Source organism: Ranitomeya imitator, chromosome 4 (assembly GCF_032444005.1).
Source record: "Ranitomeya imitator isolate aRanImi1 chromosome 4, aRanImi1.pri, whole genome shotgun sequence".
Classification (NCBI taxonomy): Eukaryota; Metazoa; Chordata; class Amphibia; order Anura; family Dendrobatidae; genus Ranitomeya; species Ranitomeya imitator.
In genome coordinates, this window is record NC_091285.1 from 35,095,616 (window position 1) to 35,122,400 (window position 26,785).

At 47.7% G+C, this 26,785-nt stretch overlaps 1 protein-coding gene across 1 annotated transcript in view; it reads right to left on the bottom strand.

Annotated features, from left to right (window-relative positions):
- Window positions 1-14,252, bottom strand: part of GALNT10 (polypeptide N-acetylgalactosaminyltransferase 10) — a 127,165-nt gene extending 112,913 nt beyond the window's left edge. The window contains exon 1 of the mRNA XM_069763524.1: window positions 13,919-14,252. Within this exon, the coding sequence (XP_069619625.1) occupies window positions 13,919-14,062 (144 nt within the window). The 5' untranslated portion in view covers window positions 14,063-14,252. The remainder of the gene's footprint in view (window positions 1-13,918) is intronic.
- Between the last annotated feature and the right edge of the window lie 12,533 nt (window positions 14,253-26,785).

Consider the following 26,785-nt stretch of genomic DNA (forward strand, 5'->3'; position numbering starts at 1 on the left):
AGATTACAAACAAGTGACTGTCTGAATCCAATTTATCCAGTTTTTAATTTTTATTTTTTCCTCGCCTTCTTCCAGGAACAAAAACTTTTTTTAATGTTCCATTGACAAACATATGAGGGCTTCTTTTTTTTGTGAGAATTAGTTGCAGAACATATAATTTACTGGAAAATGTTCATAAAAATTCCAACAGCGGTGAAAATGCGAAGGAAAAAAAAACTCCATTCTAACATTGTTTTTTTGGGGATTTGTTTGTCTGTGGTAAAAGAAACAGCCTAAGAAAATGATTCTCTGGGTCAGTATGATTACATCAAATTTGTATAGTTTTTTTTTTATTATAGGGGTGAAAAAAAATCTGAAATTTGGAATAAAAATACATTTTGTTCTTGTCCTGTAACGTTTTTACTTCTACATCAATAGAGATGGGTGAGGACTTGTTTTTTGCACCCTGAGCTGACATTTTTATTAAATACCATTTTTGGTGCACATATGAAATTTTTATCTCTTTTTATTCCTTTATTTTTGGAGAACCACGGCAATCGAAAAATGGCAATAATGGTACCAGCCCTCCTGGAATCATGAATTTCACGTCTAACATGTGAGCCCCCGACTTTCTCGACGTGCGAGCCCCCGACTTTCTCGACGTGCGAGCCCCCGACTTTCTCGACGTGCGAGCCCCCGACTTTCTCGACGTGCGAGCCCCCGACTTTCTCGACGTGCGAGCCCCCGACTTTCTCGACGTGCGAGCCCCCGACTTTCTCGACGTGCGAGCCCCCGACTTTCTCGACGTGCGAGCCCCCGACTTTCTCGACGTGCGAGCCCCCGACTTTCTCGACGTGCGAGCCCCCGACTTTCTCGACGTGCGAGCCCCCGACTTTCTCGACGTGCGAGCCCCCGACTTTCTCGACGTGCGAGCCCCCGACTTTCTCAACGTGCGAGCCCCCGACTTTCTCGACGTGCGAGCCCCCGACTTTCTCAACGTGCGAGCCCCCGACTTTCTCAACGTGCGAGCCCCCGACTTTCTCAACGTGCGAGCCCCCGACTTTCTCAACGTGCGAGCCCCCGACTTTCTCAACGTGCGAGCCCCCGACTTTCTCAACGTGCGAGCCCCCGACTTTCTCAACGTTCGAGCCCCCGACTTTTTCAACGTGCGAGCCTCTGACTTTCTCAACGTGCGAGCCTCCGACTTTCTCAACGTGCGAGCCCCCGACTTTCTCAACGTGCGAGCCTCCGACTTTCTCAACGTGTGAGTCTCCGACTTTCTCAACGTGTGAGTCTCCGACTTTCTCAACGTGTGAGTCTCCGACTTTCTCAACGTGTGAGTCTCCGACTTTCTCAACGTGCGAGCCCCCGACTTTCTCAACGTGCGAGCCCCCGACTTTCTCAACGTGCGAGCCTCCGACTTTCTCAACGTGTGAACCTCCGACTTTCTCGACATGTGAGCCTCCGACTTCCTGAGTGAGAGAAACCTTTACACTTCTAGATCATTGGTCTATATCAAAGCACTGGTTGCAACATGTGAAAAACATGGATAGAACAGGTACGTGAAACACTATTGTCTGAACGAAGCCTTAAAGTATTTGCACACAAAGTCTTTTTCAACTGGGCGAACCTGATGAGTTTTTCAAGAAGCAGCAGCAGCAGCAGCAGCAGCTTCAGGAAACTCCACTGGTTTTTTTTTTGTCCTGAAGCATTATTTGTAGCCATTTTTCAGGTTGCTTCTTGAATGCTTTTTTGACATTTTTCACAGCTGGAGGGATCTAGGAGAGTTTTTACATCATCTCTGTCGTGTATTTTATTTTTCTTATTGGAGTTTTTCTGACTTTTTTTTTTATTATAACTCCATTCAAAAAGCAAAAATCTGGCAAAATGTTAAAAAAAAAAAAAAAAAAAAAAAAAAAGACACCAGGGCCCCATGAATGTTTGGCCACTTCTTGTAACCAACTGGCATCCTGAAGCAGTTACAAGACGCTCAAAAAGCAGAACATATGACCAGCAAATGGTTTTTACATAGTTCTTTTTGGAGGGCTTTTTCTGGGTACTTTTTCAGGCAGGAATGGACCTACTTAAAAAAAAAAAAAAAAAGACGTTGTGTGCACATAGTCTAGGAGTCAGGAAGAATCAAAGTACCGTTATGTTTTCTTGTACTATTACCTTTTTGCTAGGAGACTTCCTAAAAAGATCGCCTAGTGACACCCCATACACACTTGCTGAGGAAACCAACTTCTAATTACTCGGCTCCTATAGCGGCTGAACTGGTTCTTAATGCTCAAAGTATCTGGTCCGTCTCAGATTCATTCACATGTATATGCTATGATTTACGTAAGGGATGCGCTTTGTTTCTCTCCCTAGGTGGCTACAAGGGTGACATGGGTGTGGAAGACATGGAAGCACCTATTTATAAACTAATTTCTTAATGATTCATGAGCCGACATGATAATCCAGTTACTTACACGCACAGATCAACCAAACACCCCTTCTAATATTGTGTAGGTCCCTTTGTGCTGCCGACCCATCGAGGCATGGACTGCACAAAACCACTCGGAAGTCTCCTGTGGTATCTGGTATCAAGACGTTAGGCGATGTGAATGAAAAGGTCATAATTAGACCAGGTCATCTTCTATTGTTCAATGATCCAATTCGGATGCTTACGTGCCCAATGTAGGCAAAGTTGGTGGTAGACGAGGGGGTCACAATATGCCCTCTGCATAGTCAGCGGCTACACAGCAGGCGGACACCTTTCTATCCCACCCAGCAGTGATGTTTTTTCAGCAACTTGGGCTATTACCCTTTCTTCGCAAGATCAGACCCCATGTACACCAATGAGCAGTGAACCCCCAGGGCCCTGTCATCAGATCAAAGATTGTCCTTCGATGTACCACTTTTGACCCATGCCTCAATCATCTAGCTGTCCCAATTTGGCCCATGTCAGAGTCGTTCAGAACCTTACATTTTCCCATTTTTCTTACTTTCAAGATATCAACTTCATGAATTGACTAATTTATCCCACTCTCTGAAACCTACCAGAGAATCCATGTTCTCCACTTCCTCTCACAGCAATTTTAGCGTGATACCACAAGGTTCAACAGGCCATGCAACTAAAACTGCGTAGACCAGTGGTGCCTATTGGCCGCACTATGTGGTTTCATCCCAAGGCTTCACACGTTCAACAAGTACAGGCCAAGTAAGAACCTCGATGTCCAGACTGGCTCAAGGTCTCCTTGACCAAAACTCAACAGCCTCAGGTTAGGAGACCTGTAGCTGACACGGATCATGAATATTAGATGTGTTAAATAAGCCTAAGAGGGGTACTCTCAAGTTTGAAAGTTATCTTCTATCCATGGGATAATGTATAACTTCCAAATCACTGGTTGTCCGACCATTGGGAATCCTCATCGATCTCGAGAACTGGAGCTCTAAAGAGTCCTATCAAGAATGATTGACCACACTTGACCTCAATTTACAAACGTAGTCCCAAGTTCTCGTTATAGGTAGGGGTCCCAGTGGTCGGACCCCCCCAGCGATCAGGAAGTTATCTCCTATCCAATGGATTGTGGATAACTTTCAAACTTGAGAATAAGCATTTAATTCTATGGCTGATGAGTGTAGGAGGTGAGCAAAGGAATACAGATAAGGAGCAGGTTCAAAGTGTATTCAGCTCAATAAGTAATTAGCTGAAAGTAGTTTATGAGTCTGAATGTGCTGAGATCTATAGTCCTTCAAGGTGCTGTCAGTCTACAAATCCCATGTTATTTTAAGGAAGGCACAAAAAAAAAAAATCAATAGAATGGCGGAGATTTATTAAGCTAAATGCACCAAAATTCTGGTACAATTTGTGCCCCCCCCCCCCCCCCCAAAAAAAAAAAAAAAAGTTTTTAAAGAATTGCACCATATTTATTATGGTTTTGTAACATATCTGACAAGAGGGTGTGGCTTTGTTAAAAAGAGGAGGTGCTTATCAGAAAGGGTGTAGCTTAACACGCACCAAAAAATGAATCAATATTTACGGCACAAAACAAGTTGGTGTAAACTGAGACTGAACAGTCTAAAAATTATCCACATTTATCAAACAGGTGCAAGACTCTCTCGCCTAAGCAATACATTCTAAGAACTGAACAGTAATGATTAATCCGCCCCAACATTATCTGTTCCCACAACTGCAGTAAAGTCCCGATCACGTCATCAATTTCTCCAATAGTAACTGGAATAACCTTTATCTACACGGACCTTAGGACCCTTCCTCCCCCTGATCTTCAGAACTGGGAACTTGTGGCCACATTTTCCTTGATTCAAAGGAGCAGTCAGTGGAGGATTCACTCAGAAAGTGACAGCAGAGTACAGTGCAGCGGAAAGATCAGGAACCTTGTAGACTGGAAGAGCACTTTTAAAGAGAACATGTCATCAGATTCATACTGCCCAAACCACGGCCAACATGAATCAGATCTTGGCTGTATAATTGCGCCCAGGTATACGGTATATTATTATATTATTACTCAGCCTTTCAGACTAAATATACTTGGAAGGAGATGATACTAGTCCGACTGGCTTTTCAAAGCACTGTTCTAGGGGATTGACAGGTTTCTCGCTATGGTAGAGACTCAGACCAATCAATGACATCTAGCATTGCAGGGAAGAGGCGGCCAGGTCTAGCAGTGCAGGGAAGAGGCGGCCAGGTCTAGCAGTGCAGGGAAGAGGCGGCCAGGTCTAGCAGTGCAGGGAAGAGGCGGCCAGGTCTAGCAGTGCAGGGAAGAGGCGGCCAGGTCTAGCAGTGCAGGGAAGAGGCGGCCAGGTCTAGCAGTGCAGGGAAGAGGCGGCCAGGTCTAGCAGTGCAGGGAAGAGGCGGCCAGGTCTAGCAGTGCAGGGAAGAGGCGGCCAGGTCTAGCAGTGCAGGGAAGAGGCGGCCAGGTCTAGCAGTGCAGGGAAGAGGCGGCCAGGTCTAGCAGTGCAGGGAAGAGGCGGCCAGGTCTAGCAGTGCAGGGAAAAGGCGGCCAGGTCTAGCAGTGCAGGGAAGAGCCGGACTAGTCTCATCTTCTGCTTGATGCTTAAAGCATATATTCCATGAAATGTCAAAGCATTTAAAAAGAAATATATACCCTGGCTGCAATGGGGCTGAATGAATCAGATGACAGATTCCCTTTAAGGGGGTTGTCCAGGACTTTAACATTGATGGCCAATCCTTAGGGAAAAAAATTATACTATAAATGCATTTTTACTTGTGGTTTCTCTCTCCCATTCGTTTGAATGGGTGACAAAGTTGCAAAAACGCTGAAAGAATTTACATGCTAATGTTTCAAATCCACAGCAAAAAAATAAGCATCTGGCCTGTAAAACGCTGCGCTCCCAAGAGAAAAACACAGCATATGAACAAGCCCTAATCCTGATATTAAGACGAGCATTTTAGTCCAGTCATAGAATCAGGGCCGGATGTAAGAGGTGGGTGGCCCGGGGCCCATTTTGGAGGGAGGCCCATTTTTCAAGGTTTTGCAATATGTAATGCAAAAACGCAAAATGAAAACGAACCCAAGTTTATTTACAAAAATCATTTACGCAGAGTAATTCAAGTAAAATCATTCATTTTTTTACAATCCAGGCACTTTCCTTGATTTTCATGCTGCAAAATCACTAATGATGTCACTAAAGTCCAATGCTCGCAGTATATCTAGCTCGATGCTCATGATAGCCAAATTTACAAGTCGCTCCTACTTCATGGATGTCCTTAAAGGGAACCTGTCACCCACAAATTCGAAGATGAGCTAAGCCCACCAGCATCATTCTGTAGATAAGACCCCGATGTATCCTGAAAGATGAGAAAAAGAGGTTAGGTTATACTCACCCAGGGGCGGTCTGGTACGATGGGCGTCGCGTCCGCTCCGGGGCCTCCCATCTTCTTACGATGACGTCCTCTTCATCTGTTGAGGGCACAGCCAAGTACTGCAGTGCGCAGGCGCTGGGAAAGGTCAGAGAGGCCCGGCGTCTGCGCACTGCAGTACTTTGCTCTGCCCTCAACAGATGAAGAGGACGTCATCGTAAGAAGATGGGAGGCCCCGGACCGCGACACCCATCAGATCGGACGGCCCCCCCTCCCCCCCCAGGTGAGTACACGGTGGTGCAGTGGTTAGCACTGCAGCCTTGCAGCGCTGGGGTCCTGGGTTCGAATCCCACCCAGGACAACATCTGCAAAGAGTTTGTATGTTCTCTCCGTGTTTGCGTGGGTTTCCTCCGGGCACTCCGGTTTCCTCCCACATTCCAAAGACATACTGATAGGGAATCTAGATTGTGAGCCCCCATCGGGGACAGTGATGATAATGTGTGCAAACTGTAAAGCGCTGCGGAATATGTTAGCGCTATATAAAAATAAAGATTATTATAATGTAACCTCTTTTTCTCATCTTTCAGGATACATCAGGGGGCTTATCTACAGCATTCCAGAATTCTGTAGATAAGCCCCTGATGCCGGTGGGCTTAGCTCACCTTTGATTTTGGAGGTGACAGGTTCCCTTTAAGGAGGACCCCGCTTGGTGGGTGGCCCAGGGCCCGGGCCCCTTGCCCCCCCCCCCCATCCGGGCATGCATAGAATTAGAGACCTCGTAAGTCCAAGGGTACTCAGTCTCTGACTTAACAGCCTAAATGACAGCTGCAGCTTGTACTGAGCGAAGATAGATCTCCGCAGGGAGGAGGGGCACCAAGGATCAGTCAATCAGGCTAAGAGGGCACAAATTCAGCCGCAGGGAGCAGCAACCGCAGCTCTGAGGGTCTGTCAATAAACTTAAGTGGGTGGAGACTGGAGGTTACATTTTACAACGGATTATATAGACATTCTAACATGGATTTTCAAAGAATGTACACCAGCCTCATCAAGTCTAAAAGATCTATTCATGGTAATAGAAAGTATGCCATTTGCATTGTGAAATCTCGTGACAAGTATACTTTAAGGACAAAATTCTTAAATCCACCCCTCTCCTTCTCTATACCACGACAGGTAATGGGGCAATAAGATGCTACTGATGGCAGCACTCGGTGCGGCGCTTTTACACTTTACCAGCCGACTGGCAGGACGCCTCAGAAACGCACCTCCGAAACAATTGTTAGAGGTGGTCATAAATGAAATATTTGACCTGTCTGAGAACTGGACACCATTTATATAGCTGAAATGGGTGGATTCAATACTTCCGTCTGTACCGAGATACACAGTGCAAAAGAGTTGTTTACTAAAAAAGTAACAAGAAAAAAAAATGTAAAAAAAAATGACATAACACTAATACATAAAGAGAAATATCCAACTCTTCCGATTAGTCCAGATCACCAAGTACAAAAGCAGTGAGCGGTCACATTGCAGCACAGGAAGTTGTGGGCTATAGAATAGTTGATTCCTTGGGCAGAGGACAATCTGACGGACTTGCAGACCAGAAAAATTCCTGACCCCCCTCATGATTACAGCTCTGAGAGCTCCCAGAAGATCTTTTTTTTTTTTTTTAGGAGGACCTATCTGCACCTACAGCTTTTTTCGGTAAAGCTTTGCATTTTCTATTAAATAACAAATCTGCAGCATTCTTTTATCAGATTATTGCATTATGGGTTTTTTTTTTTTTTTAACAGTCGGAGCATGTTCCTTACCCACATTTACTGGAGGAATAACAGAGGGCCAAAACCACGACACATGGCCACAACCACGACGCGCGTCAGCCTGGACACAATCGTGATGCTCGACAAAATATGCTCCAATCTTTAGTTTATCACAAGTTCCAACCAAAATAGATGTCAGGAGAAGTGATGGGTCCCCTTTTTAATTGTCCACAATGAAAGCAGCAAGTAAGGTTTTCGAAATATGTAGCAAAAAAATAAATTAAATATTTACAGAGATTTGATACATACAAACCGTGTAACCAAAGAGGGGATGCCAAATGGTAACTGACTCTCTGACCATATGCACTTTTAGGAAATGTGGGCATCGTAGTGGGGTAAACAGCTCAGGGGTATCCTGGCAGACATAAATGATTACCTACTCATTGAATTGGCGCTGCTACATGCATGTTGGTCCCACCGATCGACACTACAGGGGACGTGTCCCCTTCATTTTCCCCAGACCTCAAGGCAAAGACCAGTAGGAGTTGAATGGAGCAACTGGTTGCTGTGCATCCTCAGGCTCCAGAGTCTGTAGCACTGTCGAAAATAGTTGACTGCGGCGCCATGGACGCAGAATTGAGTGGCGGGGAGCAAGCACAACCAGCTGCTCCAATGACCGTCTCCTGGCCATGGTCAGGGGTGAAGGAAAGGGAATACGCCCCCAGTTTTGGCGATTGATGATAATCCCAGATGTGGAACCTACAACAATGTATCAACAATAACCCCTGATCCTACGAAAAACTATTCGGAAAGCAAAATAAGCTTCTGCCAAACATAAGTGGAGCCGCGTATCCTGGAGGAAACTAATAGGATCAGAGGAGTCCAAAATGTTAAGGGGTTCCCGGTGACGGGTGAACCAGTAGGTAAAAGTCACAGGTGTGATAATAGTCTTCAATCCGGTATCTAATACACCAGAGGTTGCAGTGGTCCGGCAGTCAGCATCCGCCTGTGTCAGGTTACAGACGGTTATTTACAGGTGCGTCTCACAAAATTAGAATATCATCAAAAAGTTAATTTCAGTTCTTCAATACAAAAAATGAAACTCATTATATAGAGTCATTACACACAGAGTGATCTATTTCACGTTTATTTGTGTTAATGTTGATGATTATGGCTTACAGCCAATGAAAACCCAAAAGTCATTATCTCAGTAAATTAGAATACTTTGTAACGCCAGCTTGAAAAAATGATTTTAAAATCTTAAGTGTTGGCCTCCTGAAATGTATGTTCAGTAAATGCACTCAATACTTGGCCCGGGGCTCCTTTTGCATCAATTACTGCATCAATACGGCGCAGCATGGAGGCGATCAGTCTGTGGCGCTGCTGAGGGGTTATGGAAGCCCAGGTTGCTTTGATAGCAGCCTTCATCTCGTCTGCATTGTTGGGTCTGGTGTCTCATCTTCCTGCTGACAATATCCCATAGATTCTTCATGGGGTTAAGGTCAGGCGAGTTTGCTGCCAATCAAGCACAGTGATACTTGTGCTTGTAAACAGGTATTGGTACTTTTGGCAGTGTTGACAGGTGCCAAGTCCTGCTGGAGAATGACATTTCCATCTCCTAAAACCTTGGGAAGCATGAAGTGCTCTACAGTTTCCTGGTAGACGACTGCACTGACTTTGGTCTTGATAAAACACAGTGGACCTACACCAGCAGATGACATGGCTCCCCAAACCATCACTGATTGTGGAAACTTCACACTAGACCTCCAGCAGCTTGGATTGTGGCCTCTCCACTCTTCCTCCAGATTCTGGGACCTTCATTTCCAAATGAAATGCAAAATTTACTTTCATCTGAAAACATCACCTTGGACCACTGAGCAACAGTGCAGTTGTTTTTCCCTTGGCCCAGGTAAGACGCTTCTGGCGTTGTCTATTGGTCATGAGTGGCTTGACACAAGGAATGCGACACTTGTAGCCCATGTCCTGGATACGTCTGTGTGTGGTGGCTCTTGAAGCAATGACTCCAGCAACAGTCCACTCCTTGTGAATCTCCCCCCAATTTTTTAATGGCCTTTTCCTATCAATCCTTTCAAGGCTGCGGTTATCCCGGTCGCTTGTGCACCTTTTTCTACCACACATTTTCCTTCCACTCAACTTTCCATTAATATGCTTGGATACAGCACTCTGCGAACAGCCGGCTTCTGTAGCAATGACCTTTCGTGGCTTACCCTCCTTGTCGAGTGTGCCAGTGACGCCTTCTGGACATCTATCACGTCAACAGTCTTCTGCATGATTGTGGAGCTACTGAAACAGACTTAAGGTACCGTCACACTAGACGATATCGCTAGCGATCCGTGACGTTGCAGCGTCCTCGCTAGCGATATCGTCCAGTGTGACAGGCAGCAGCGATCAGGCCCCTGCTGGGAGATCGCTGGTCGGGGAAGAAAGTCCAGAACTTTATTTGGTCGCTGGACTCCCCGCAGACATCGCTGAATCGGCGTGTGTGACACCGATTCAGCGATGTCTTCACTGGTAACCAGGGTAAACATCGGGTAACTAAGCGCAGGGCCGCGCTTAGTAACCCGCTGTTTACCCTGGTTACCAGCGTAAAAAAACAAACAGTACATACTTACATTCAGCTGTCTGTCCCTTGCCGTCTGGTTCCTGCCTTGACTGCTTGCCATAAAGTGAAAGCAGAGCACAGCCACAGCGGTGAGTCACCGCTGTGTGACTCACCGCTGTGCTGTGCTTTCACTTTCACTTTACGGCCAGCAGTCAGTGCAGGAACCAGACGGCAAGGGACAGACAGCTGAATGTAAGTATGTAGTGTTTGTTTTTTTACGCTGGTAACCAGGGTAAACATCGGGTTACTAAGCGCGGCCCTGCGCTTAGTTACCCGATGTTTACCCTGGTTACCGGGGACCTCGGGATCGTTGGTCGCTGGAGAGCTGTCTGTGTGACAGCTCTCCAGCGACCAAACAGCGACGCTGCAGCGATCCGGATCGTTGTCGGTATCGCTGCAGCGTCGCTAAGTGTGACGGTACCTTAAGGGACTTTTTTAAACACTTAGGAATTATTCTAATTTACTGAGATAACGACTTGGGGGTTTTCAGTGGCTGTAAGCCATAATCATCAACATTAACAGAAATTAACATGTGAAATAGATCACTCTGCAATGACTATTATATATGAGTTTCACTTTTTGTATTGAAGAACTGAAACAAATTAACTTTTTGATGAAATTCTAATTCTGTGAGAAGCACTTGTATGTATCAGGCCGTCAGTTCTGCAGATTGTTACTACGTCGGTGCTTCCTGTGCCTCAGACAGGCAGAGGCGTTCTCATGCAGAGCACATCCCGGCAGCCGCCACTTCCAGACACAATCACACCCGGAACTAGGAAAGGAAACATTGAAGTTAATGATGACATGTCAAATGCAGGACTAGAGCCCACGTCAGCGGCCAGGATGGCACACACCTGGGCAGGGAGCAACGCAGCAAAATCACAGAGCGGCCAGGGAGCAAGGCAGCGCCACCAGACGGCAGACACGCGTAGTAGATTCTAAAAAAATTAAGAGTAGAGATTTTTTTTTTTTACCCATAATTAGGATTTTTTTTTTTAGTTGTTGCTCTGGAGGAAGAAGTGACAATTTGGCTGCACCCAAAGCATGAGGTCCTACAGACTCCTGGCCACGGCGTGGGGATCTGAAGCTCCTGACCACAGCGCGGGCTCCATAGTCTCAGATTTAGTGGTGAAGAACTAAATATCCTGTCCAAGGACCGATATTTGGGGCAAAATGAAGGAGATCTGGAATAGGCTGCACAGAGGGTCACATGTCTGAGGCGGACCCTCACCCTCAGCTATAGGGGTAGCCATGCTGGATACTGACAGACCAGGTGACGGTCGCCTCTGCTGGACACTGACGGGACCGCTGGCGCCTCTACCGGACCCTGTAAGAACCGCTGACTGTCACCTCTACCGGACACTGACAGAACCGCTGACTGTCACCTCTACCGGACACTGACAGAACCGCTGACGGTCGCCTGTACCGGACACTGACAGAACCGCTGACGGTCACCTCTACCGGACACTGACAGAACCGCTGACGGTCACCTCTACCGGACACTGACAGGACCTCTAGCGGTCGCCTCTACCGGACACTGACAGGACCGCTGGCGGTCGCCTCTACCGGACACTGACAGAACCTCTAGCGGTCGCCTCTACCGGACACTGACAGGACCGCTGGCGGTCGCCTCTACCGGACACTGACAGAACCGCTGACGGTCGCCTCTACCTGACACTGACAGAACCGCTGACGGTCGCCTCTACCGGACACTAACAGAACCGCTGACGGTCGCCTCTACCGGACACTGACAGGACCTCTAGCGGTCGCCTCTACCAGACACTGACAGAACCGCTGGCGGTCGCCTCTGCCGGACACTGACAGAACCGCTGACGGTCGCCTCTACCGGACACTGACAGAACCGCTGACGGTCGCCTCTACCGGACACTGACAGAACCACTGACGGTCGCCTCTACCGGACACTGACAGAACCGCTGACGGTCGCCTCTACCGGACACTGACAGAACTGCTGGCGGTCGCCTCTACCGGACACTGACAGAACCTCTCACGGTCGCCTCTACCGGACACTGACAGGACTGCTGACGGTCGCCTCTACCGGACACTGACAGGACCTCTAGCGGTCGCCTCTACCGGACACTGACAGGACCGCTGACGGTCGCTTCTACCGGACACTGACAGAACCGCTGACGGTCGCCTCTACCGGACACTGACAGGACCGCTGACGGTCGCTTCTACCGGACACTGACAGAACCTCTCACGGTCGCCTCTACCGGACACTAACAGGACCTCTAGCGGTCGCCTCTACCGGACACTGACAGAACTGCTGGCGGTCGCCTCTACCGGACACTGACAGGACCGCTGACGGTCGCCTCTACCGGACACTGACAGGACCTCTAGCGGTCGCCTCTACCGGACACTGACAGAACCGCTGGCGGTCGCCTCTACCGGACACTGACAGAACCTCTCACGGTCGCCTCTACCGGACACTAACAGGACCTCTAGCGGTCGCCTCTACCGGACACTGACAGAACTGCTGGCGGTCGCCTCTACCGGACACTGACAGGACCTCTAGCGGTCGCCTCTACCGGACACTAACAGGACCTCTAGCGGTCGCCTCTACCGGACACTGACAGGACCGCTGACGGTCGCCTCTACCAGACACTGACAGAACCGCTGACGGTCGCCTCTACCGGACACTGACAGAACTGCTGGCGGTCGCCTCTACCGGACACTGACAGGACCGCTGACGGTCGCCTCTACCGGACACTGACAGAACTGCTGGCGGTCGCCTCTACCGGACACTGACAGAACCTCTCACGGTCGCCTCTACCAGACACTGACAGGACCGCTGACGGTCGCTTCTACCGGACACTGACAGAACCTCTCACGGTCGCCTCTACCAGACACTGACAGGACCGCTGACGGTCGCTTCTACCGGACACTGACAGAACCGCTGACGGTCGCCTCTACCGGACACTGACAGAACTGCTGGCGGTCGCCTCTACCGGACACTGACAGGACCGCTGACGGTCGCCTCTACCGGACACTGACAGAACTGCTGGCGGTCGCCTCTACCGGACACTGACAGAACCTCTCACGGTCGCCTCTACCAGACACTGACAGGACCGCTGACGGTCGCTTCTACCGGACACTGACAGAACCTCTCACGGTCGCCTCTACCAGACACTGACAGGACCGCTGACGGTCGCTTCTACCGGACACTGACAGAACTGCTGACGGTCGCTTCTACCGGACACTGACAGAACTGCTGACGGTCGCCTCTACCGGACACTGACAGGACCGCTGACGGTCGCTTCTACCAGACACTGACAGGACCGCTGACGGTCGCTTCTACCGGACACTGACAGGACCGCTGACGGTCGCTTCTACCGGACACTGACAGGACCGCTGTCGCCTCTACCGGACACTGACAGGACCGCTGTCGCCTCTACCGGACACTGACAGCACCGCGGACTGTCGTCCAACTATTGGACCAGATACAGCACAGACACAACCCGTGAACCTTCAGCCAGAGAATGAGAGTTCTGCGTTTTCTTTCCATACATTGCCGCTCTGTGTGAACAGGGGTCAGCGGATCCACTCATCCAGCGGTGCAGACACGGCGGTACCACCGGCTGAGAGCAGCAGCCCCCGATCGTCAGCTCTGCGGACCACTGTCACACACACACGGGGCTCAGCAGGACACTGCACACACTTGTACGGGACACTGTCAGTAAGTAGGAAGTTACCATGGAGACAAGGAGCGCCCCTTACCTGGCCGTCCCCGTTGCTGCTGCCCCCTGCGCCCTCCAGCTGCTTCTCCCTGTACAGAGACCACAGACCCACGTTGGGCAGGAAGAGCAGGGCGGCCAGCCCCAGCCCCACCGCCTGCAAAACACGCTTCTGTTTCCGCCGCATGGGAAGAAGCCCACGCCCTGCCAGCAAACTCCGCACCGACAGCCCCGGACACCGACACAGCCACCGCCGGGCAGCGCTACCTGCACCGAGCCTCCACCGCCGCCACCGCCGCTGCCGGGAGAGGGGCGGGGACACGCTGCGCACTCCCGCTACCTCTCAGCCAGCGCGCCTGGGGCCGGACACGGTGTGTGAGAGCTGCACTGCCGCTACTGTCCGCCAGAGGGCAGTGCGGCGCCGAGCCTGCGAGACAACCTGTGGCTGCTGCAGAACTACAAAGACCAGCAAAAAAAAGGCTTATTTATTTATTTGCATAAGTTGTAGTTGTGAATGGCACCACGATACCGAGTGTGGTATTTTTTTATTTTTTTTTTACTTTTTTTACATTATTTTTACATCAATTAAGAAAAGGGGTTGGATGTAACATAGTAACATAGTAACATAGTAACATAGTTAGTAAGGCCGAAAAAAGACATTTGTCCATCCAGTTCAGCCTATATTCCATCATAATAAATCCCCAGATCTACGTCCTTCTACAGAACCTAATAATTGTATGATACAATATTGTTCTGCTCCAGGAAGACATCCAGGCCTCTCTTGAACCCCTCGACTGAGTTCGCCATCACCACCTCCTCAGGCAAGCAATTCCAGATTCTCACTGCCCTAACAGTAAAGAATCCTCTTCTATGTTGGTGGAAAAACCTTCTCTCCTCCAGACGCAAAGAATGCCCCCTTGTGCCCGTCACCTTCCTTGGTACAAACAGATCCTCAGCGAGATATTTGTATTGTCCCCTTATATACTTATACATGGTTATTAGATCGCCCCTCAGTCGTCTTTTTTCTAGACTAAATAATCCTAATTTCGCTAATCTATCTGGGTATTGTAGTTCTCCCATCCCCTTTATTAATTTTGTTGCCCTCCTTTGTACTCTCTCTAGTTCCATTATATCCTTCCTGAGCACCGGTGCCCAAAACTGGACACAGTACTCCATGTGCGGTCTAACTAGGGATTTGTACAGAGGCAGTATAATGCTCTCATCATGTGTATCCAGACCTCTTTTAATGCACCCCATGATCCTGTTTGCCTTGGCAGCTGCTGCCTGGCACTGGCTGCTCCAGGTAAGTTTATCATTAACTAGGATCCCCAAGTCCTTCTCCCTGTCAGATTTACCCAGTGGTTTCCCGTTCAGTGTGTAATGGTGATATTGATTCCCTCTTCCCATGTGTATAACCTTACATTTATCATTGTTAAACCTCATCTGCCACCTTTCAGCCCAAGTTTCCAACTTATCCAGATCCATCTGTAGCAGAATACTATCTTCTCTTGTATTAACTGCTTTACATAGTTTTGTATCATCTGCAAATATCGATATTTTACTGTGTAAACCTTCTACCAGATCATTAATGAATATGTTGAAGAGAACAGGTCCCAATACTGACCCCTGCGGTACCCCACTGGTCACAGCGACCCAGTTAGAGACTATACCATTTATAACCACCCTCTGCTTTCTATCACTAAGCCAGTTACTAACCCATTTACACACATTTTCCCCCAGACCAAGCATTCTCATTTTGTGTACCAACCTCTTGTGCGGCACGGTATCAAACGCTTTGGAAAAATCGAGATATACCACGTCCAATGACTCACCGTGGTCCAGCCTATAGCTTACCTCTTCATAAAAACTGATTAGATTGGTTTGACAGGAGCGATTTCTCATAAACCCATGCTGATATGGAGTTAAACAGTTATTCTCATTGAGATAATCCAGAATAACATCCCTCAGAAACCCTTCAAATATTTTACCAACAATAGAGGTTAGACTTACTGGCCTATAATTTCCAGGTTCACTTTTAGAGCCCTTTTTGAATATTGGCACCACATTTGCTATGCGCCAGTCCTGCGGAACAGACCCTGTCGCTATAGAGTCCCTAAAAATAAGAAATAATGGTTTATCTATTACATTACTTAGTTCTCTTAGTACTCGTGGGTGTATGCCATCCGGACCCGGAGATTTATCTATTTTAATCTTATTTAGCCGGTTTCGCACCTCTTCTTGGGTTAGATTGGTGACCCTTAATATAGGGTTTTCATTGTTTCTTGGGATTTCACCTAGCATTTCATTTTCCACCGTGAATACCAAGGAGAAGAAGGTGTTTAATATGTTAGCTTTTTCCTCGTCATCTACAACCATTCTTTCCTCACTATTTTTTAAGGGGCCTACATTTTCAGTTTTTATTCTTTTACTATTGATATAGTTGAAGAACAGTTTGGGATTAGTTTTACTCTCCTTAGCAATGTGCTTCTCTGTTTCCTTTTTGGCAGCTTTAATTAGTTTTTTAGATAAAGTATTTTTCTCCCTATAGTTTTTTAGAGCTTCAATGGTGCCATCCTGCTTTAGTAGTGCAAATGCTTTCTTTTTACTGTTAATTGCCTGTCTTACTTCTTTGTTTAGCCACATTGGGTTTTTCCTATTTCTAGTCCTTTTATTCCCACAAGGTATAAACCGCTTACACTGCCTATTTAGGATGTTCTTAAACATTTCCCATTTATTATCTGTATTCTTATTTCTGAGGATATTGTCCCAGTCTACCAGATTAAGGGCATCTCTAAGCTGGTCAAACTTTGCCTTCCTAAAGTTCAGTGTTTTTGTGACTCCCTGACAAGTCCCCCTAGTGAAAGACAGGTGAAACTGTACAATATTGTGGTCGCTATTTCCTAAATGCCCGACCACCTGCAGATTTGTTATTCTGTCAGGTCTATTAGATAGTATTAGGTCTAAAAGTGCTGCTCCTCTGGTTGGATTCTGCACCAATTGTGAAAGATAATTTTTCTTGGTTATTAGCAGAAACCTGTTGCCTTTATGGGTTTCACAGGTTTCTGTTTCCCAGTTAATATCCGGGTAGTTAAAGTCCCCCATAACCAGGACCTCATTATGGGTTGCAGCTTCATCTATCTGCTTTAGAAGTAGACTTTCCATGGTTTCTGTTATATTTGGGGGTTTGTAACAGACCCCAATGAGAATTTTGTTACCATTTTTCCCTCCATGAATTTCGACCCATATGGACTCGACATCCTCATTCCCTTCGCTAATATCCTCCCTTAAAGTGGACTTTAGACAAGACTTTACATAGAGACAAACCCCTCCTCCTCTCCGATTTTTACGATCCTTTCTAAACAGACTGTAACCCTGTAAGTTAACTGCCCAGTCATAGCTTTCATCTAACCATGTCTCGGTTATTCCCACTATGTCAAAGTTACCTGTAGATATTTCTGCTTCTAGTTCTTCCATCTTGTTTGTCAGGCTTCTGGCGTTTGCGAGCATGCAGTTTAGAGGATTTTGTTTTGTTCCAATCTCCTCATTGTGGATTGTTTTAGAAATGTTCTTACCTCCCTTCAGAGTATGTTTTCCTGGGTCGTCTTTGTTCGAGTCTAATGTTTTTCTTCCCGTCCCCTCTTCTTCTAGTTTAACGCCCTCCTGATGAGTGTAGCGAGTCTTCTGGCGAATGTGTGTTTCCCAGGTTTGTTGAGGTGTAGTCCGTCTCTGGCGAGGAGTCCATCATACCAGTAATTCACACCGTGGTCCAGGTAATGTAACCTTGTAGATTTTTTTAAATTTAATATATATATTATTTTATTTGTTTTTTAATTTATTTATTTTTTTGCATTAACGTTACTTTCCTTTTTAGCCTCCTATGGAGACTCGAAACCCAGCAGCCCAAGATGGCGGCCCCCCAGGGATGGGAGACAGTGGCCTCCCCAGCGGTTCCTGGCTATCTGTCGTTGTTGGTGAGCGATTAAATGGTTAAACGGCAGCGATCGGAGCTTGCAGTTAGGAAGGGGTTAAGCATTGTACAATGAAAAGTTATTTCCCTTTCCAATAAGATTTTTTTTTTTTAATCTCAATTTCTAAAACCTCTGCTTGCTGTCAGTGAATGGAAACCTTCCAGCAGCCGCAGCAATCATTGGTCCATATACAGAGCACAATGCCCTATCAATCGATACTGCCCATCTATCTTGAAGAGAATTTGTCAGCAGGTTTTTGATATGTGATCTAGGAGCAAAATGATGTAGGGGCTGAGACCATGATTCCAGCGATGTATCTGGAGCGCCCCCAGTAGGGCAGTGGGGTATTCGGAGCTGGGCCCTTCGGTTCTCAAGGGGGATATCACGGTGGCTGACCCTGTCCGTGACCCTAGGGGCGTCCGTTGATAAATTCAGTCAGGGTGACCGACGCTGCTTAGGGGTCCGCTGGGGTGATGCTATAGCAGCTGGATGGTATACCTTCCCACAGGTGAAGCATATCCCCAGGGCTTCCCGGTGAGTAGATGATGGATGGTGAGAGGCGCAGTGAAGAACGAGGACACAAGGTTGCAGTCTCTTTACCTTTTTACTGAAGGCTTCAGCATCCACAGTCCACAGCACCAGATCACAGGGCAGGCAGGGTCCGGCCGGTCTGAAGGCAAATCCAGAGTCCCCTTATCCAGGTGGAAATCAGTAGCCTTCCTCTAGCGCCTGAGTGTTGTAGTACCTCCCTGCTGTGCGTCTCGGTGAGGTCCTCACAACTGTTGTAGATGTTCTAGATGTTATGTCTCTTTCTCTCTCTGTCCCCCTGATGGAAAGGATAGGACAAACCCGTATGACTGACGGCCTGAGGCTTTTTACAGGGACACTATCACGCCCCGGCCCCCACAGTTGCCACCGTGCCTCCTGGGTATAAGGTCGGGCAACTAATATGGAATTACCTGTCCTGCCAGTCTCTGGAGCCAGGCTTAGAGACGATGACTCCCTCGGTGTTCCGGCTACCGGCTTCTGCGCCTCAGAAAGGAGGCAGCCTTTTACAGGGCAGAATTCCTTCTGGTTTCCTCTCCTTTTGCTATGACTTCGTTTCTTACTCTCAGCAACACAATTCTCCTTCAATGTCTCTTCCTTTGGATGCTGCCGCATTGGTAAGCAGGCGCAGCTCCGTGTCCTTCTGTCTAGGCCTCTGACAGGATCCCACCACTGTAAGGGACCCACTACCTGAGTGGAGCTCAGACAGCGGCTTACTGAGTGTAGCCCAGCCAGCGTCCGCCAGACTGGTGCTGCCTGGGTGAAACCCAGCTCGCTTCTGCCTAACTTCCTGTCCAAACCACCAGTTTTACCTAATTGTGAGGAGTGCCCTAATAAATAGAAACATGGCTCCCACTGGCGGCCTGGAGTGTGAAGTGTGTTGTGTGGTTTGTGATACCTGGTAAAGTGATCTCCAGGACCCCGGGGCGCTGCCTATCACTTACTAGGCTGTGTTGCATTTTCAATAAAATCAGTGTTTTATCAGTAGGAGATTATCACTACAGGACTAGCTGCCCAGTGCCTCCTGGTCCTACCACGCCCCAAGCACTGATTGGCAGCTTTCTGTCAATATACAGTGTATACAGCCAATCAGTGGTGTGGGCGGGTTTATACACAGCTCAGCATTCCGCGCTCTGCCAAAAATGCAGCTGAGAAAACTGTGATTGTATCAAAATGACAGCAAGCAGCTCAGCAAGTGACACATCACTGGAATCAGTGCCGCAGCCCCTACATCAGGGTGCTCTCAGATTACTGAGCAAAAACCTGCTGACAGGTTCCCTTTAAGGATAAGTGGGTCCTGGACAACCCCTTTAAGACAAGCGCCGGAGCAGAACATTTTCTGCCATATCGTTAGTAAATGCAGCTAATTGTACATAGACCTCAGGGCGGCCATTAAGCTGTCTATAGGAAAGCGTTCTTTGTTCTCTGCCGGATCTGTAAAACCTCTATCTGGTAATCTCTGCTCCTGAGTATATTGATATATTGACGCTTCTCCTTCCTGGACATAATTGTTTGACTCTAGTAAATTGGTCCACAGAAGCGGTGCCTGTCAGTCCCTCAATTACCTGCGCTAAGAATAGAAAGAAGGAAATTAAGCTCTTCATGCCTTTCCACAATGTTATCATAGGGATGGGGGGCAAGAAACGTAGCAGGCAGCCCCCCATCTCCGCTGCTGTCAAATATGGGCGATGGGCACTAACCCGATCTCCCTTTCCAGACCGTGATCTCTAAACCAGATGAGGGGTCTCCTAACCGAAAAACGATACCCTGATAGGCACGGGTTTGAGCCAGAAGAGCCGCGGCCACATCCGTGACTATCATACGTGTGAAAGTGACCTAATGGACAGGAAACTTGGTGGTTACTGCCACCTTAAGGGGTACACCAGCGTAATAGCTACAACTTCGGTGGGCACTCTAACACTTGGTGGGCACAGTCTCTTGTACAGGAGAACGAAAACAGTAGAAGACTTGCAGCAATTCTTTGGTCAGGTTGAACATCAAAATGAGGAACATCACTATTTCGGACTTGTGTCCTGAATTTTTTTTCCTGTTTTCCTCTCTGTGAGCTACATTTTTTGATTTTCATTTGTCTCTGAGCTGGTGGGTGAGGACTAGCTGCTATAATGTCTCCCATACACAGCACACACAGATATGAGGAGACCCTGCTCTACTATCTCTATATAGCACAAGTTTAAAGGTAGCATCAGCATAGAAGACACTATACAACAGCACTGAGCAGTGTAGCTGTGAATCCAGCTCTGCGGGTAGGATAAATACTGGAAGGCAGGATCATGATTTTGTGCATTTCTCACTTTGCTCCTTCTCCTTGCTATTTGTTAGGCTAACCACGTGAGCTGGATCTTCTAAGCCTCAGGTCCGGGTGGGCACATGGACCTCAGGCTTTGATGCAGCAAGTAGGAAGGCAGGTGGTCAGCAATGACTTGGCACACACAGAATAGATGAAATGGAGTCTAGCAGGGATGAATTCAGGCACAAACACAAAAAGCACAGATGGTGGAGCGCACCAATCATAGGTCTAGAGTCTCACTCCCAAGACGGAGATGATGATGTCAATGGTTGCAAAACCCAATGTGGAGCACAGCACAGGGCAACAGACCCAGGGGAAGGAAACGGAGCCCAGGATATCTGGGACAGGTGTGTAACACTTTTCATAGACTGCAATTGGCAGCTGTAATCTGATCCCTCAGTCCCTGTTATCTTAACCAAGATGGTTTTTCAGAGTGAATGATGAATCCAGGAGGCGGGACAATGAGAAGATGTGGCTCTTAAGTGGAGAAAATAGCATATTTCTGTAATAAGATACGTGAGACAGTTTCTTATATTCATTTTTACTATTGATTTACACAAAGTTTAGTTTGATAGTGATCTATAGACTGCCGAAAACTTCATTAAGTCTGAAAGATGTGGTCCCCACCTTCATTCCGTGGCCTCTGGTTTGTCTTATCAGGCAGGATGGAGACCCTCATTCTAAAAATAGATGCAAGTTCCAGTTGTGGGACCCTCATCTATCAGATATTGATGGAATATACCATGGATCTGCCATAGATACGATCTAAGATGGGAATATTCCTTTAATATCCCACGGTGAGAGACACTAGACATTAGCCGTTTATAAAATGTAAATTTAGAGCTAAAGACTGTTGTTAAGTAGGAAACTCATAAAACGTCAAACACGTCCTCCACCTCCCGTGCAGGTGTCTCATTACGGCTGATTATCTGTAATTGTATGACGGCGCTCAAATCTAAATCTAAACATAGACAATCAAGAAATGAAGAAAAAAACTTGAATAGCAAAAAAAAAAGAAGCAAAATCTGATTCTAGAACCCCACATACTTGAAGCAGGGCCTACGAAATTTGACACATCTTGGGCAGTCCTAAAGGTCTCCATACACATTAGATATCTGTTGGCTAAATAATCATTTGGCCGACAGCTATCAAACCTAACTCCGCCATATACAAGAACGCTTGGCTCAGCCAAGTTATTCTGTGTTGTCTGTCTAATTAAGACATGGGTAAAGTGCGGCCTGCGGTCCACATGCAGCCCTGACTGGCCCGTGGATCGAAACAGCCAGGGCTGCCCCATCGGTCACACCATGCGGCTGCCCACTCCTGTCTAGCGTCCAGGATGTCATCAAGATGCAGATAGCGATGAATATAATGGTGACATGCTGTGAGGACATCATACTGTGTGTGGGTGGGAAATGGGGACATCATACTGTGTGTGAGAGGGCAATGGGGACATTATTCTGTGTGTGAGAGAGCTGTGGAGACATGATGTCTCCACAGCTCTCTCACACACAGAATAATGTCCCCATTGCCCTCTCACACACAGTATGATGTCCCCATTTCCCACCCACACACAGTATATGGTGATCATACTGTGTGTGGAATTGCTGTGGGGACATCATACTGTGTGTGGGAGGGCTGTGGGAATATCATAGTGTGTGTGGCTGGGCTATGGGCACATTATACTGTGTGTGTGAGGGCTGTGGGAACATTATACTGTGTGTGAGAGAGCTGTGGGAACATCATACTGTGTGTGAGGTTGTGGGAACATTATACTGTGTGGGGCTGTGAGGATATCATACTGTGTGTGAGATTGCTGTGGGAACATCATACTGTGTGTAGGGCTGTGAGGACATCACACTGTGTGTGGGGGGCTGTGGGGACATCATACTGTGTACTGGTTTGTGAGGACATCATACTGTGTGGGGCTGTGGGGACATCATACTGTGTGGGACTGTGGGGACATCATACCATGTGTAGGGCTGTGAGGACATCATACTGTGTGGGGCTGTGGGGACATCATACCGTGTGTAGGGCTGTGGGGACATCATACTGTGCATGGGGCTGTGAGGACATCATACTGTGTGGGGCTGTGGGGACATCATACCGTGTGTAGGGCTGTGGGGACATCATACTGTGTGTAGGGCTGTGGGGACATCATACTGTGTGTAGGGCTGTGGGGACATCATACTGTGTGTGGGAGGGCTGTGGGAATATCATAGTGTGTGTGGCTGGGCTATGGGAACATTATACTGTGTGTGTGAGGGCTGTGGGAACATTATACTGTGTGTGAGAGAGCTGTGGGAACATCATACTGTGTGTGAGGTTGTGGGAACATTATACTGTGTGGGGCTGTGAGGATATCATACTGTGTGTGAGATTGCTGTGGGAACATCATACTGTGTGTAGGGCTGTGAGGACATCACACTGTGTGTGGGGGGGCTGTGGGGACATCATACTGTGTACTGGTTTGTGAGGACATCATACTGTGTGGGGCTGTGGGGACATCATACTGTGTGGGACTGTGGGGACATCATACCATGTGTAGGGCTGTGAGGACATCATACTGTGTGGGGCTGTGGGGACATCATACCGTGTGTAGGGCTGTGGGGACATCATACTGTGCATGGGGCTGTGAGGACATCATACTGTGTGGGGCTGTGGGGACATCATACCGTGTGTAGGGCTGTGGGGACATCATACTGTGTGTAGGGCTGTGGGGACATCATACTGTGTGTAGGGCTGTGGGGACATCATACTGTGCGTGGGGCTGTGAGGACATCATACTGTGTGCGGGTTTGTGGGGACATCATACCGTGTGTAGGGCTGTGGGGACATCATACTGTGCGTGGGGCTGTGAGGACATCATACTGTGTGGGGCTGTGGGGACATCATACCGTGTGTAGGGCTGTGGGGACATCATACTGTGCGTGGGGCTGTGGGGACATCATACTGTGTGGGACTGTGGGGACATCATACTCTGTGTAGGGCTGTGAGGACATCATACTGTGTGTGGGACTGTGGAGACATCATACTGTGTGTGGGGCTGTGGAGAAATCATACTGTGTGTGTGGGGCTATGGGGACATCATACTGTGTGGGGCTGTGGGGACATCATACTGTGTGGGAGGAGCTGTTGATACAATAGCTGGATTCACGAGCATATAATTTATAAACTTTCTAAAAAGCAGTGAAATATATGCTGTTGATTCCCTGCTACAGGTAGCTATGTATGTTACAATCAGCCCTATGGTAACATATATCAGCAGAAGCAGCGACTCACCAGACTTAATTATGCTTAATATTAAAGGGACTCTGTCACCTGAATTTGGTGGGCTCTGTTAGCGGTCCGATGGGCGGTGTTTTCTGTTCTTTCACGCACCCCTTCCATTCCCGCTGGCCGCAATATTGTCTTGAATTTGATTAGGTTTCCTCCGTAATACATGCGTGCGTAATGCAATCTCGCCTTGCGCACGAGCAGTATGCTTTGCCCAACTGCGGGCAAAGCCGAAAAGCATTAGTGCGCATGCGCCGGCGCACTATGTCCCGGAACACAGCGAAAGACTTCTGGGACATAGTGCGCCAGCGCATGCGCACTAATGCTTTTCGGCTTTGCCCGCAGTTGGGCAAAGTCTACTGCGTGGGCGCAAGGCGAGATTGCATTGCGCACGCATGTATTACGGAGGAAACCTAATCAAATTCAAGACAATATTGCGGCCAGCGGGAATGGAAGGGGTGCATGAAAGAACAGAAAACACCGCCCATCGGACCGCTAACAGAGCCCGCCAAATTCAGGTGACAGAGTCCCTTTAACATGACATGATAACGATTACAATTATTATGTTACTATTGAGTAGAAATTAATTTCAGTCTATTGATTCGGTCTCCACAACAGCCACCCGCTCTAATGTATATAGGGGCATTACTTCACAGTATTTTATAGGTGTTAGCCGCCCTAAATTTCTGTTAGCTGTAAATTAAAGGGATAAAGTATAATAAATATTTTTTCTAAAAATGTTGCAGGTGGTAGTAGAGTGCTAAAAGTAATACTTTTTTTCATTACTTGCACAAGAAAATATGCAACTCTTTAATGACAAAGTTGGGGTGTATGGTCCTTAACCCCTTTCTGACCTCAGACGGGATAGTACGTCCGAGGTCAGAAGCCCCTCTTTGATGTGGGCTCCGGCGGTGATAGGCGCAATAGGCGCGAGCAGAATCGCGATCTGCCCGCACCTATTAACTAGTTAAATGCCGCTGTCAAACGCATACAGCGGCATTTAACTGCCGCATCCGGCCGGGCGGCCGGAAATGACGTCATCGCCGACCCCCGTCACATGATCGGAGGTCGGCGATGCTTCAGAATGGTAACCATAGAGGTCCTTGAGCGAACAGCAGATCGCTGCTATGTAGCAGAGGCGATCGTGCTGTGCCTGCTTCTAGCCTCCCATGGAGGCTATTGAAGCATGGCAAAAGTAAAAAAAAAAAGTGAAAAAAAAAAGTGAAAAAAATAAAAAAAATATAAAAGTTTAAATCACCCCCCTTTCGCTCCAATCAAAATAAATCAATAAAAAAAAAAATCAAATCTACACATATTTGTTATTGCTGCGTTCAGAATCGCCCGATCTATCAACTAAAAAAAAGCATTACCTGATAGCTAAACGGCGTAGCGAGAAAAAAATTCGAAACGCCAGAATTACGTTTTTTTGGTCGCCGCGACATTGCATTAAAATGCAATAACGGGCGATCAAAAGAACGTATCTGCACCAAAATGGTATCATTAAAAACATCATCTCGGCACGCAAAAAATAAGCCCTCAACCGACCCCAGATCATGAAAAATGGAGACGCTACGAGTATCAGAAAATGGCGCAATTTTTTTTTTTTAAGCAAAATTTGGAATTTTTTTTCACCACTTAGGTAAAAAATAACCTAGTCATGTTAGGTGTCTATGAACTCGTACTGACCTGGAGAATCATAATGGCAGGTCAGTTTTAGAATTTAGTGAACCCAGCAAAAAAGCCAAACAAAAAACAAGTGTGGGATTGCACTTTTTTTGCAATTTCACCGCACTTGGAATTTTTTTCCCGTTTTCTAGTACACAACATGCTAAAACCAATGATGTCGTTCAAAAGTACAACTCGTCCCGCAAAAAATAAGCCCTCACATGGCCAAATTGACAGAAAAATAAAAAAGTTATGGCTCTGGGAAGGAGGGGAGTGAAAAACGAACACGGAAAAACGAAAAATCCCAAGGTCATGAAGGGGTTAAAAAAAACCTACAGTAATCACATCACATTAACCAATCAAGTGAAGAAACTTCCTGAAAAATTAAAAAATCATCTGTGTCGGTTTGCGTCTGCAAAAAAACAAGTTGTGATTTTGTTTCACTTGTTATCATAGATTTTAATTCTAATTTACACATTTTTTAAAAAATAATTATTATTAACCCCTTCCCGACCCATGACGCCACGTAGGCGTCATGAAAGTTGGTGCCAATCCGACCCATGACGCCTATGCGGCGTCATGGAAAGATCGCGTCCCTGCAGATCGGGTGAAAGGGTTAACTCCCATTTCACCCGATCTGCAGGGACAGGGGGAGTGGTAGTTTAGCCCAGGGGGGGTGGCTTCACCCCCTCGTGGCTACGATCGCTCTGATTGGCTGTTGAAAGTGAAACTGCCAATCAGAGCGATTTGTAATATTTCACCCATTATAACGGGTGAAATATTACAATCCAGCCATGGCCGATGCTGCAATATCATCGGCCATGGCTGGAAATACTAGTGTGCCCCCACCCCACCCCTCCGATCGCCCCCCCACCCCCCCGATCTGGCCGGTACACTGCTCCGGCTCCCCTCCGTCCTGTGCTCCGCTCCCCCCCGTGCTCGTGTCCGCTCCCCCCGTGCTCCAATCACCCCCCCGTGCTCCAATCACCCCCCCTGCGCTCCGATCCACCCCCCCCCGTGCTCCGTTCCACCCCCCCGTGCTCCGTTCCAGCCCCCCCGTGCTCCGTTCCACGCCCCCCGCGCTCCGTTCCACCCCTCCCGCGCTCCGATTCCCCCCCCCGTGCTCCGATCCCCCCCCCCCGTGGTC